At 43.6% G+C, this 13,778-nt stretch overlaps 2 protein-coding genes across 2 annotated transcripts in view; one reads left to right on the top strand and one right to left on the bottom strand.

Annotated features, from left to right (window-relative positions):
• Positions 1–1,862: 1,862 nt before the first annotated feature.
• Positions 1,863–8,198, top strand: PIGH (phosphatidylinositol glycan anchor biosynthesis class H). The gene is made up of 4 exons (XM_068162063.1): positions 1,863–2,144; positions 4,109–4,318; positions 4,951–5,034; positions 7,028–8,198. Exons 1-4 carry the CDS (start codon positions 1,968–1,970, stop codon positions 7,118–7,120), a joined length of 564 nt encoding a protein of 187 aa, XP_068018164.1. The 5' UTR covers positions 1,863–1,967; the 3' UTR covers positions 7,121–8,198.
• Positions 8,199–9,063: 865 nt separating this feature from the next.
• Positions 9,064–13,778, bottom strand: part of PLEKHH1 (pleckstrin homology, MyTH4 and FERM domain containing H1) — a 60,156-nt gene continuing 55,441 nt past the window's right edge. The window contains exons 27-29 of the mRNA XM_068162064.1: positions 13,420–13,506; positions 12,754–12,900; positions 9,064–12,446 (exon numbers count right to left, since the gene is read on the bottom strand). Coding sequence (XP_068018165.1) covers positions 12,270–12,446; positions 12,754–12,900; positions 13,420–13,506 — 411 coding nt within the window. The 3' untranslated portion in view covers positions 9,064–12,269. The remainder of the gene's footprint in view (positions 12,447–12,753; positions 12,901–13,419; positions 13,507–13,778) is intronic.

The raw sequence follows: 13,778 nt of genomic DNA on the forward strand, positions 1-13,778 counted from the left end.
CTTTACTGGAGGAAAACTAGGGTGACTCTTCATCTGCTAACCCTGATAAAACCGTAACAGGCCACCTCTTCAAGTACCTGCCTCGAAAATCTGATTCTCTCTTGGCCTGAGACAATTCACAAGTTCTGAAAGCTCCTGCTGTTCCTACACCTAGGGCACTGGGTTACAGATTAACAAATTATTTAAAAACAACTGCCCCTGCCTTTCCCCTCTGTGACAAGGTAACATGACTCCTGCCGTCAAACGTGCAGCCACACCTATGCATCTCAAAGGCAGGCAGCGAACATGAGAGAGGGGGGGAAATGCTGTTGAAGTGTGACTTGCCCAGTCCCACATACACAAAATAAATCCAAACACTTTTGCTTTTTCCTCCTAAGATTTCCAAGTCCTCATCTCTGTATCTCAATCATTCACCACACCTCTTTGTGAATTACTTTGTTAACGTGAATTACCATCACCATTTGTTCAGGAGCTCACACTTCCCTCCTGCACTGACCTTCTCATTTAATTTTCTTCTACTTCCCACTCTTCTATTTTATTTCCTTTCTCCCTGTCTCCATCGCCGAGGCTGCCATGCCAGAGCTCCTCCTTATTTACTTCAGTCCTTTTCACCTGTCACTTTAAACATTTCTTCCCTTTTTACAAAATGTTTAACTCTGGTTTAAAATTATTATTTCCCCCCATTTACAGTCCATTTATAAACTTATTTTGGTCTCATTTTAACACCAGCATTTTCTCCTCTGTTTCTGCAGCTCATTGCCTTCCATTACATTTTTCATTCTGGGCCAGCTCACCTTTTAAAAGCTCCAACCCATCCCTAACCTTGGCTCTTGCGTCACAGCGAGATCCTGGACATACGGTACTCCTCTGCCCCTGGTGCCAACCACCACCCACTCCTCTAGGCTGAGCAAAGACTTTGGTAGCGATTTTTCAGTGCCCCTTGGTTTCTCATGTCTATTAAAGGCAAGTTTATACTCATAGTATCCACCCAAGAGCTCTGAAGATACCATGGACAAAGTAAATTGCGCACAGAAAGATGGTGTCTGCAATTAAAGCCAATGGGCATGCTCCAGGATTGCTGGAGAGGGGGAACAAATAAAAAGGACAAAGAAGTTACGTTCATGGTTTGGAAATTACAGAACTGTAGTTTTACATCACTGCCAGGCAAGTCATACAAGCCATAATTAATAAGTATTAAGGGGAACACAATACAAAGCCTCAAGTCTCTGCACATGAAGCCAGCTCTCAATGGATTAAGTACTTAGATGGCAAGGAACCAGAAAACATTGCGTTAAACTTTAAAAAACCAAGCAAGCAAACACCCACCTCCCCGCCCCACCCCCGCCAAAAAAAACCAACAAAGAGCTTGTAGTGAGGCACGGGACAGACAAAAAGATACATTTATGTGGTAGGAATTGATATTAAGGCAAATGGAGAAAACATCCCGTCTCTCCTCGCCATGGTAGGAGCACCATTAAAACTGTCATTAAAAAGCAAGCGGTGAATTATCAACACTCGCTAACCGCTGCAGCTCTTGATGTCGACCGGGATTAAGGCAGGGCGCCTCGCAATCTTTAACCAAGCGAGGCAACCCGGCAGCACCAGCCCGGCACAGCGCGGGGGCGCGGCGGTACACTCACTGAGCGAGAGCCTGCGGCCGTGACGCCATTTGGCAGGGGAGAGCCAGGCGTAAAGAGCCTCCCCTGCGCTCACCTCAGGTCAGGCTCCTCCCGCGCCCACACCGCCGCTGCTCCGCGTTTAGGGCGGGCCGGGCTGACGCCCCAGGGCCGGGCCCGGAGCAACCTGGCATAGCACACGGGGACCGGAGGCCCTGTCGAAGCAACCCCGCCTGCTACTCCAGTCGGCACCACCCAGCTCCTTCCCGCGCCGGAAGTGCAGCGCCGAGCCGTAGGCTGGAGCCGTGCGGGCCGCTCTAGGCCGTTCCTCGGTGGTTACGGTGGAGCGGCATGGAGGAGCGGCAATACCGCTCGGCCTCGGGGACGCCCATCGCGCTGCGGCGCCGTCAACACAGCGCCTCCTGCCGGGAGCTGGCCGTGCGCTGCCCCCGCCTGCAGCTGCGCTCTCTCAGCGCCGTCACCTCCGCCGTGTGGCTGGCGGCCTACGGGCTCTTCGCGCTCAGCGAGGTACCGACTACCGCCGGGCCGCGGGGGACTCGGTTCGCCCCTCCCTGCCGTCTCTCGGGTGTTTCCGTGGACGAGGGGTGACCCGGGGGCCCGACTCCGAGACGGCTACTTCTCACATGCCGGGGGTAATCTGGGGCAGCGATCGGCTCGGTGGCACCGTGTCCCCAGCTCCCGTCGCTCTGGAGGGAGCCAAGCAGCCTTTGCCGAACAGCTCCTGGAACATGGGCGACGAGGGCCAGGAAAGGTGGCCAGAGCCGGTGGAAAGGCAGCCCCTGCATGTCTTGGGCCTCCTTCGTGCTCCTTCATGCATGGGAACATGGAGGTGGTAAAAAGTGATGAGTATGTGGTGAAAAAGAGACCATGTGTGCCAGGTGCTGGCATCTGTAAACTGCCCCTTGGGTTCTTACAGTTTCCCAGGTGCCTCCATTGGTTTGCAGCCTCTTGCCAGGCAGGATAGATGTGTATGGGTGTTGAATGATGCCTAGTGCATCCTTGTGAATCCAAATTACAGGCATTTGCTTGGAGAGATGGGTTGTGGGAATCAGAAATAAAGGATATAATGAAGCAGCTGAGTGATAGTTAATCCTCAAAGGCATTTTCTTGAGTGACTCGACAAGCACTACACCATAAATGTTACCTACTTGCTCAAGTTTCAGAGCTGAGGCAGTAAGACCTCGGTAGTACAGATTTCAAAAGTTGCTAACAAATCCAGAAGTATTACTTGAGATATGATCTGTGACCCACACATGATCTGTGATCCATGCTTACATGGAAGGACTGGCTTGTAGACCCCGATTGAAATCAGTCGCTTGGCTGAGGATGCCAGACACTGTGACCAGTGCTGTGCTTGTTGCACTTCTATTTTTTTTTCAGTAATCTCTCCAAAGGAATGAAGATAGGTTGCGACATGAGTCAGTTGGCACTTTTCTGATAGAAAAAAAATGGTGCAGGTTTCTGGTACAAAAAGGTGGTTAAGGTTCCGCTAGCTGGAAGGGAAGCTGTGTTTGAGGTTGCCGTACCTAGTGCCCTCCTGCTTGATTATACATGTGCTTATCATACAGCTTTTATGCAAGTGACTGCAATCCATGCTTTTTGCCTGGAAACCAGACCTGAAAGTCTCTCTGTGGAATTCAGTCTGTAATTCATGACTGGTTTTTGCCATGGTGACACACTTGAGGGAAGTCCTGTATCCTTTCTGTTTCAACGTGGCCACAGCTTCGTTACCTCACATGGTTGTGGAGACCCAGGTTGTGTGGTAAGATCATGCAGTTCTGGTCCTTTAGGAAGTGTCAGTCAGAACCTTGATTCACAGCCTGGAGCTCTCTAAAACATGTTTCCAAAAAATGACACAGGTTGCAGGCCTTAAGGATTTATTATCAGGCCATCATAAGACTTACCGTTAACTGTGGTTTCATCAGTTATATATTATTTTATATGACAGCAATCCCAAGACTGCAGTGTGCAAAATATTTTTGTCCTTGCACAAAGCACAACAGAAAGCAAATGTCCTTTAGCCTGGCATTTAAGGCAGGAAGGAGGAAGTTTGGATGAGTTTAGACTTGCAGTTCAGAAGAATAGAACTGCGGGCCCAGTGTGTTTTCCTGGAAGATTTTCCTTCCTGTCCAAGACTCCACCCTCAGTTCTAGTAAACATTTCAGAACACTCCAGAGTGTAACTAGTTGGGTTTGATTGAGGTTTCTGCACTGAATTCACAAGGAAATAGAATTTTCTAGTAGTTTTCAGTCTTGGCTCCCAATTCTTTCAGACCATACTTTGAAGACTAGTTCAAATCTGACTACACATATACTCACCAGACAGGTGAATAAAAGGAATTTATCAAAGTAAAACTGCCTTATAATTCTAGCTTTAATATGATGGTTTACTGTGCAATGCTACCTTCTCTAAAGCCATGTCCAATTAATTGTTAAGACCAGAGCTCTGTCTTTGCTTGGCTTGTGTTACAGAATAGCATGGTGCTTTCTGCTGCCATCTTCATTACGCTGGTTGGCCTGATCGTATACCTGCACTTTGTGAAGGTTGACCAGGAGTCCCTGTTGGTCATTGGCTCACTTGGCATTCAGGTGACCTCGTCCTATGCTTCAGGAAAAGAGAGCACAACCTTCATTGAGATGAGTCAGGTGAAGGATGTGGTTATCAATGAAGCTATCCATATGGTAATTATACACAGTCTTTCTTCTTGCGTATCAGTGGGCCCACTCACATCCAGTATGTTTTGATGAGTGTGATTTACCAGACCAATTAAATACAGCACTACCCATAGCATTACTGATGTTGGAACTTTGTTTCAGATCTCTATTCTCTTATGTGTTCTCTCACCTTTAAATGAGAACTCAAGCCAAACAAGTAACCTCAAAAAGCCAAAACTACCACTTACATAACACCACTGACTTTTAGTTCTGTGTTGTTCTGTGCTTACAAATCCTGATGCCAAACTCCCCAAGAAGTCCAGATGGAGATTAAGACAGCACAAGAGATGATTTTTTCCTGTTGCTGGGGGTTTCTGCAAAGATTTTGTAAATAAGACCTTACCCTTCCAGCATGTGGTGTTCTTTCAGGTTAAAAATCTAATAGAAACAAAACCAACAACAACAAAAAACACACAGGCATTTTTTAAAGTGTTGTGTGAAGAGAGGAAAACTGCAGATAGAAATTTGTAGGCTTGACAGTGGCCTTGGGGTGATTTGTCTTCATCCCAGTCAGTTGAAACAGATCCTCTTTCTGTGATAACTTTGGGCACCTTGGTATAATTTTCAAACTCTGATGATTTTGTCTGTTTGTCTTGTAGCAAAAAGTTATCTACTATCTGTGCATCCTCCTCCAGGACCCTGGAGATCCTCAGGGAATATCTGAGGTTGTGCCACTCTTTCAGGTGAGTTGACTGAATGGCGGTCTGTGCCTGCACAGCAGTTGTCTAAGTGTGTATTTATTCCACTGCAGGTGGCTAATGACAGTTGCCTTTCCCTGACAGGAAAGGGTGGGTGCTATTAGATGCCTTCTAGAGCATTTCTCATTTGTCCCCTTGTGTAAATCTGAACCCAAGCAGGAGTTTGCATTAACTGGAAGTAAATATGTCACGTAGGGTGCTGAGGACTCATAGAGCTTTCTGTGTAGCCTTATACTCAGTGTTACCATAACCATGGCACTGTGCTGCAGCTGATTTTTTTCTCAGCTCTCTGTGCCAAAAATGCTTGCAAAAACCTCCTTCACATTAGAATGACTTCTCCTGTCTCACCCATTGACAAAGATCACAGTACAAACTGTGAGCAGTTTGCTTAATGTGTAATGACTTGCTTGGTTGAGCATTACCCCATCTCCCCTTTCTCTTCTCTTGCTAACTTGTTCAGACTCTTCATAATCCCATTTTTGGGATGGGTTTTTTTTCTGTATATACATACCTGACACAGCAATGCCCTGATCCCCAAGAGTGGTGATAAGCAGTACAGAGGTACCTCACATCTTAGACTGCTGAGCTTTATAGCTTTCTCTGTCCTTCTTAGTTCACCTGCTGCTGCATCCAGTTTGTGATTGAATACAGTTAGTTTTCAGCTAAATACTTAAGGGTATAAATAGACTATTCATTGGTACTGGCTGCTAACTTGGTCCCACATATGCAAGGACAACAATTTAAATTGTTTCACGCCTAGTCAAGGGGAAAAAATGGATTTGCTGGAAACCAACAACTAATGAGTTCCAGAGAACTGCAGCTGGGAACCTGGTTTTAGTTACACGTTTCTTTTGAGCTTCAAAGAGGCTGTCTGGCATTTGTGTAATTTCCCCTTTTTTTCTGTCTCAACTTTCAACAGTTTTATTTTCATGGAAATGTCTTTGTACCAGTAGAGACTCCACCAACAAAGGAGGAAGAGCTGTATCAGTTTGCAATTCATTACCTGTCACTAGTTCTCACTTCAACATGGAAGCTAGTATGTTACTGTGCTTTGAAGGAGCAATAATTGGTAACTTTATTGTGTCTCCTTCATTGGGGTCTTCTAAGTTGTGTCAGCCTTCAGAATTACACTTTACCTTGTCAGTAGCACTTCTGCACTGAACTGACCGATTGTTCCTTAAGCAGCACTTTCAAGGAGAATCATTTGATGGACTTTACACAGCAGTGCTGTTTTGGGAAGTCAAAAGTCATGGGACCGTGGAACTGAGAAACTTTTTCCTCCTTGCTGGTTTTAATCCATTCTAGAAGTGATGGAAAATCATTATACTTTGACCACCGTTTGCTGATTATGTGAAATGAATGGATGCTCTCAGTTAACCTTCTGTTGTCCCTTATTTGGCTGTACTAACAGGGGCCAAGGGCCATGTATCTAAATCCTCTGCCCTGAAGGGGTGGGTAGCATATGAAAATATTTGATAGGTGTCTAAAGGGAATACAGCCTAACAGATAGATCAGTGGGTTGGGAGGTGTGGATGTTCTTCCTTGCTGCCACTATGAACTGTGAGCTGGGAAAGGGAAGGATTTCTTACGTGGTAAGAGATTCAGGTTTACTACACAATGGTGCCACATTTAGACCTGACTGGCATTTCTCATCACAGAGTGGGTATAGCATATGGAATGGCTTTGCATTCCTATATCACCTGCTTACATCAAACACCTCCTAGAGTTTGATGGATTATATCTCAATAAACATGTAAGAGAGAAATGTATTCTCCATTGGCTTAATGTGAGAAAGCTAATTACCTACAGATACCTTGCTATTGCATTCCTTTTCCATGCATGCTTCTCATAGCTTTTTGTCAACTGTCTCCACATTCTTTTCTCTGCCCAACAGTCTCACTAGCAGGAAGTTAAAGCCTTGTGTCTCCTTTAGAGCCAGTTCAGAGCCTGATTCCCTGTTGTTTGACTTAAATTCTAGAGTTCCAAGCCACGTCTGGACTGCTTGAAAGAACTGTACAGAAGTTGTCAAGAAATCCTGGAGCAGGGTAGGACAGCTCCACAAGTGGAATAAAAACCAAATAAATCAAAAAATCAAGGCAGAAAACTTGCCTGAGGACTCAGAGAGACACATACATAAGCAAAACTCCCTGATGGCTGTTATAAATTAGATGAGTAGAAGGCGCAGATGGAGCAGCAGTGCGGCGGTGATGGGGCTAAAGGCCTGCACAGACTGAGAGAGTTGTTAGAGAAAATGTCAGCTCAGTCACAGGAAGTGAGCTTTGAGATCCTCTGCTATGGAAACAGATCAGCAGAACTTTTTAGACTTGACAGAAAAGGTTTTTCCTTGCCTCTCCAGAGGACAAAAGCGGGCAAGAATATGCATCAAACATGTACTTTTTTGTGGATCTGAAAATTGTGATAAACTCATCATGTAACCTTGGCCAGATGGCCAAAACTAGGCATTTTTAAATTTTCTGTTCAACCTTTTGTTTGAAAAAAAAGCATATGTCACTCTAAATACCAAAGCTGATGTGTGTGGTCTGGGATGGTAACCTGATTCTCCTGGTAAGTGGAGAACTGCAGGAGGAAAATAACAAAAAAAAAAGGAAATATATTGCATTTTGTTAATTAAATGAATGTAGGAGAGCAGACTTCCATTTCTTCAGGGATCTGACTGGAAGAATCTTATGAGATAGGGGCTCTAGAGGAAAAAGAGGATTGATAGTCAATGATCAGCTCCTCCAAGCTCAAGAACAGCCCATCCCAATGAGCAAGAAATCATCCAAAAATGCCAGGAAGCCTGAATGGATGAATGAGTTGCTCCTGGCAAAACTTGAACACAAAAAATAAGTACTCAGAAGGTGGAAGTAGGGACAAGTAACCTGGGAGGAATACAGCAACACTGTCCAAGATGCAGTTAGGAAAAGCCAAAGCCCACCTGGATTTTAATCTGTGGAGGAATGTCAAAGATGGCAAGAAGGGGCTCTGTAAGTACAGTAGGAACAAAAATAAGAGAGGGACCCATTGCTGAGGGGAGCAGGGATGTGATGACATAGGAAATATATGTCATAACTTCTGAGAATATGAGAAAAATGTATTGTTAAAAATTACAGTAATGGCTATGTGAATAAAGTTGTATTGGTCTGTGCTCTTGAGGTTAACTGAAATGCTTTTTTGCTGATGAGCTCAAAGTTTCTGTAACCTTTAACTGGTATTTTTCTCTTTAAATGTTGAGGTTGGACAGATTGTTAACTCCAGTGCTTCCCTAATGTAAGTTGGTATGTCTCTTAGAAGTCAGTGAAGCTGCATCCTGATGCAAACTGAGTTTGGTTGCAAGCAGGGGTAGAAATAGGCTGTTAACAGCAGGTCCTGGAGCATGACTCTGTAAAGGGCTATAGTTGGGATCCTTTGAGGTCCCTGGGGTTCCCCAGAGAGGTCATGGATTCTTCTTCTCTGGAGACAAATTTCAAGAACCATCTGGATGGATTCCTGTGCAACCTGTGCTAGATTCTATGGTCCTGCTCTGGCAGGGGGCTTGGACTTGCTGATCTCCGGAGGTCTCTTCCAACCCCTAACATCCTGAACTGAATACTTGAGCTGCATATGGCTCAGGGCATAGTTCGGCCAAGTTGTATTTCCTCAGGAGGAGGAGAAATGGTCAAGGCTCTTGAGAAGCACTATAGCAGCAGGTAGATTTGCAGAACTGGGGGGAGAACATGTCACCAGATAATCATGCCTCAACAAAATGGAGTCTTGGGCCTAAGAATGTGCTGGGAACATTGACTGTGCTGTAAAAATCCCATGAAGTCCTGAGAAGGCACACTGAAGAAATGACCAAGTAGCTATGTCACAAGAGGAAATCTGGAAGATCGTTTAGCCACCTTTTGAAAGAGTGAACGTGCTGTGCCCATGGGCTTGCACTTTAGCCACACGCTACAGCTGAGAGACCAGCAGAGACAAACAAGACTAGGGCAGGTTTGCAGCTGGTATGTGCCTGGATACCAAACACAATTTTTGTTCATTTTTGTTTACATTGGTAGTGCTTTGGATTTTGAAATAGTTCCTTTAATTCTGAAAACACTACAGTTTAATTAATGGTTACTGCATTTTATTAAGAACAAACAGAAATCTCACAGTATCTCCCAGACAGCCTTTTACATAAACACAGTAGTTAGGAAAACAAAGGCTTTTGTCATCTTATTCTATGCTGCAGCAGTGGTCATTGCCAGAAGTATTGATTAAACCAAAAACTGCTTTCTCTATCAAAGAATCACACAAAATAGGTATCTACACAGGGATGGTTAAAGTTAGGTGAGCTATAAATAGGAGGTATATGTGCATCCATCAGAGTGGAGTGGTCCCTGAAATAGCCAAGTATTTGTGAATATTTTTAAGAAATAGGAAGAAAAAAGTTCTACACACCACACTTCTCAGTTTAAAGTGCAGTTCTGTCAGAAAATAGTGAGTTTTGGGACAGCTCTTGCTTAATCAACATCACTGCTTCTGCTTGCCCTCATACGGGTCTGTATGGATACAAGTGTTAGCATTGTAAGGTAAGTACAGCCTCTGAACTGGAGGCTTATGCCTTGAACATCCCCAGCACCAATGACAGGTTGATCCATTCAGAAGCAGCTTCGTTACTGGTGGAATACAAGAAGGAGACTGACAAACAGACCTTCAGCTACAGGTGGAATTGTGAGGCACAGGTGATTTGAGTGAGGAGGAATAACACTCACTCTATTCAAACTGATGTGGCTACACTAAGATCACTCTGTGTGTGTGAGAGAAGTGCATACTACAGACCACTATTAGCATATATAATCACTGAAAAATACCAAAGGAAAAAGAAGACTCAATACCTTATCAGGATTGGGGTTTTTTTGGCTCAGAAAGCTTCTACCTTTTTTTTTGTAACTTCAAGGGATGGTCTTTAAATTCATAAAAAGTGGGAACATTACAGCATGTACACATTTGGTCTCTGTTCATACAATCTTTTCCTGTAGCATGTCTGCTGTCTTGTTTCCACAACTCACCATGGGGTGATTTGCTGGGGTTTTTGTTAGAAAGATGCTGATGAGGGCTTACTTAGAACAATTTTAGTCCGTCCTATGCTCTTGTCTTTTAATGACGGCCTTTCACCCACCATAAGCATGAAACGAAATCTTCCAGAAGTATTATCAGCTCCACCTGTGTGTGTTCTTTGGATGTTTAAAGGCTGGTGGCAGGTACTAGGGAGTGAAATTTCACACTGGTATGGTTGATTTGATCGTTTGCAAAGAGCTTTGGTTTGCTATTGCTAAATTCTTTCCAATGGTTGGATTCATGCTGCTTTCATTTGGGAAGCTGATTGTGAAGGCATAATTATTTTGAAGTTGCTGATATTACTTTTGAAAGTGCAGTTCTTTTTTTTTTAAAGGAATGCTTATTAAGGTAATTTAGATTTTTCAAGAAGAAAGGCTGTTTTTCTTTCATTTGTTTAAAATCCATTAACCTTCTCAATCATACTGAAGTCCCTCTGAGACAGATTTAAAACAAACAAAACAAACCCCCAAAACATCCAACATTCTCTTGGAAGGTCATAAAAACAGTACTTGAGTACACACTTGCTGACTACTTCCTCCTTGCTGTGGTAGCATGAAGGAAGCAGGAGTCTGAAAGGAGCAGCTCCTGTCAAGTCAGAATGGCAGAGCTGGTTTGGGAAGATCTCTTCCAGCTGCTGAAAGACAGACGTACAAAATTTGCTTGCCTTGCCCTCCTTTGTCTGAGGTTATGTGCAGTTTCAAACACATCACAAAACATCTACAACAGTGATTAACAGTAAGTCTTTTGAGAGTGGTTTTGTGACAGTGGAGCATGTGACACATTCGGCCTGGCAGCAGGATCTAATGTTCACCTATTGTGTAGAACAGTGTCAACTCCTGACATGCATCAGTCTTGTAGCAGCTAGGGCACCATCAGACACTGTTCCAGTCCCAGTTCTTCTGGTCCTCAATATGCGAAGGTTTCCACCTTCATTTTATGTTGAAAATATTCCTGAGTACCGCTGAACTCTTACTCTATACTCCCTGTCTCAGGTCTGAAATTACCCTTTACTTGCATTGGAGTTATTTTGTCAGTTTAGTTCCTCTTCCTTCTCAACAGTGTCTTCTTCCTTTCACATCTGGAGCAAGGACTTGGAAAGTTTGTCTTTCCATTTTAGCACTGGTTTCAGGGAGGAGTCGTTATAGCTCTAGGGAAAATGAAATTGTTCTCTTGGTTGTGTTAAGCAGTTGCATAAAAATTATTACAGTCTCAGCAAAAAGACTATCTTAATAGTTGTTCTGGGAGTGGCAATACTGAGTTTAAACCCTGGTAAAAACTTTAATTATAATGGCTATTCACAGCCAGAGCTTAGAGCTGAAGTTGTGTCTATAATCAGACCATGTCATGTTAACCTCTACACTCTGGTAACAGCCTGGTATATCTAGCTTGTGGTGCAGTAATGTGCAGCTCCTAATACAGGCAGTCTTCAACAGGAGGCATCAGGAGTCACGCCACACACCAGAATCCATTACTACTTGTTTCACCTTTTACAAACACTGTGTGCTCGGCTCACTGCAGTCAGACTCAAGCCTATATTCCAATCCAATCTGCCTTGCAGAGGTTGCAGTCTAATTCAGGTCAAAAGCAAGTTACGGAGTGTTGCAAACAGAAGATCATTGGAAATAATAACTGAGAGGGGGTATGATGAGGAAAAGAGATCACTAGAAATTTGAAGAGCTGAACTGAGATTCTAGACACAAGATGTGCAGTGACTAAAGGCAGGTGCAAAGCTGAAAACAGGAGGGGTCAAAGAAAATGCACATGCTTGTAAGTAAAGCAGTATGATCAGGAGCTGGAAGAGAAATGGGTGCAAGGAAAGGAAGCAAATGTAATGTGACTGCAGCACTGTGCAGGTAAGTGACCAGAGGCACAGTATTTTGGATGGAGTGTGGCATGGAAAAGAAGCTCCTGCACCATCCCCAAAATCTTTTTTTTAAAGAGAAAGGACACTGCCTCAACCCACAGTAAGGAACTTTGTCTGTTACTGAAAAAGAATCGAAGCCTGCATTGAAATAAGCTATGTAACCAGCAAAATCATAGCAGTCTGCAATTCAGTACAGAGCAGTGCAAACAAAAGACACAACCCAAAACCCAAAGAAAAGCCACCCCAAATACCCTATGTAATTTGGAACGAGACCTCAGAGCAGGGTGGGCCCCTTAGTGCTTCGGGGCACAGAAGGAAAAGAGCACCGACTTTCAGTCTCCCAAAGCTTGTTAGCTGGTGCCTTGCTTTGGCAGGGCTGTGTAGAAGACAGGAGGGAAGGCGTTGAGCGGAAGTTAATGTAGCTGGCAATAAGAAGTGTTGCTTCAACAATCTAGGGAAAAAGAAAATTATTAACTTAGTTAGAAGTAAGAGTGCCCTTTGGTTTTTAGAACCTATTGACTGCATGACTTTTGAAAATGGCTTTCTTACGTGGAATTGTTCAGTTTAGAAATGAAGGTCTGTCCTAATTTAAGAGTCAGGTAGAACAAGTCTCTTGCTGAAAGGTTTCAGCTTACAAGGATTTACTGAATATATATAGGTAGTGGAGCAGCCACAAGTATCAGTCCCCAGGGCTTATATAAAATGCCAGCTGTGATGCTGCCAGCTGGAAAGAAACTCACTGTTCGTTTTGTAATTACCTTTGGAATTGCCATTGTGAAAAGGAGTTTCTCAGTGCTGTTTTTTCCAGAACTCCTTTCTTTGGTTTGACTGACTACAATCATGAAGTCTTCTCGACAGCCTCCAAAGGTCAGCACAGAGGAGTATGAATAAGAGACCTTCAAGTGCTGCAGACAACAGAAAGTTTGAGAAGTCATAGTTCTGTAAAAGAAAGAATGTCCACCTTATACTAATATCTTTGTTATTTACCACAAGAAGAGCAGATCTGCAGCAGTAGTAGGCAGCACAGGCAACTGGCTCCATAGGTAACAGCCGGCAGAAACAGCTCAAGTGAGAACTGCATTTCTGGTTTCCTCCTAACTTACTTCATGGAACCTCATTGCTTCCAAGCAACAGTCTAAACCTTGTTACATTGTGGATGGTGATTGCAAAGCACACAGTCTGCATGATGTATGAGCATGTTTACAGTCCATCAGAAAGGCAGTTAGCTCTTTCATGAAACCCTGCCTCACACTATAGCTGTAACTTTTCTTTGTAACATTCAAACATTGTAAGGACTTCCCTCATCTCTGACTTCTACAAATTAACTTTTAGTTAGACAAACTTTTAGTGGTCTTAAGTGGAGTCAGAGGAAAGTCTTTCTGTGGGAGGTAAGTTATTTTTCTTAACAGTGTTCCTCACCGTACCATAGTGTTATAATCCAGTATGCTGATACCATCTTCATTCACAGCTATCCAGACTGGATAGTCTTCCAACAAGGAAGGCAAAACAGGCTAGAAAGAAAGGAAATTATTAATTTAGACACTTCTTGGCCACCACATAAAGATACCTCTGACATAAATCTTGAGGTTTAAGGATAAAGTGAAGATAAGAAAGAATCCTATAGGCTTACTGGTCTGACCCCGTTTGATTTTTAAGAGGGCTTTTCTTAATGATCTCAAAGGTCTCTTCCAACCTGGTTAATTCTATTCTATTAAAAGCTGGAATAATATCTTCAGATTTACACAGAATTTTGGGAGATGTAATGATAACGAAGGCTTTGAGA

This window comes from Melanerpes formicivorus, unplaced genomic scaffold (assembly GCF_026170545.1).
Source record: "Melanerpes formicivorus ecotype bairdi unplaced genomic scaffold, bMelFor1.0.p_v2 SCAF_62, whole genome shotgun sequence".
NCBI classification, from domain to species: Eukaryota; Metazoa; Chordata; class Aves; order Piciformes; family Picidae; genus Melanerpes; species Melanerpes formicivorus.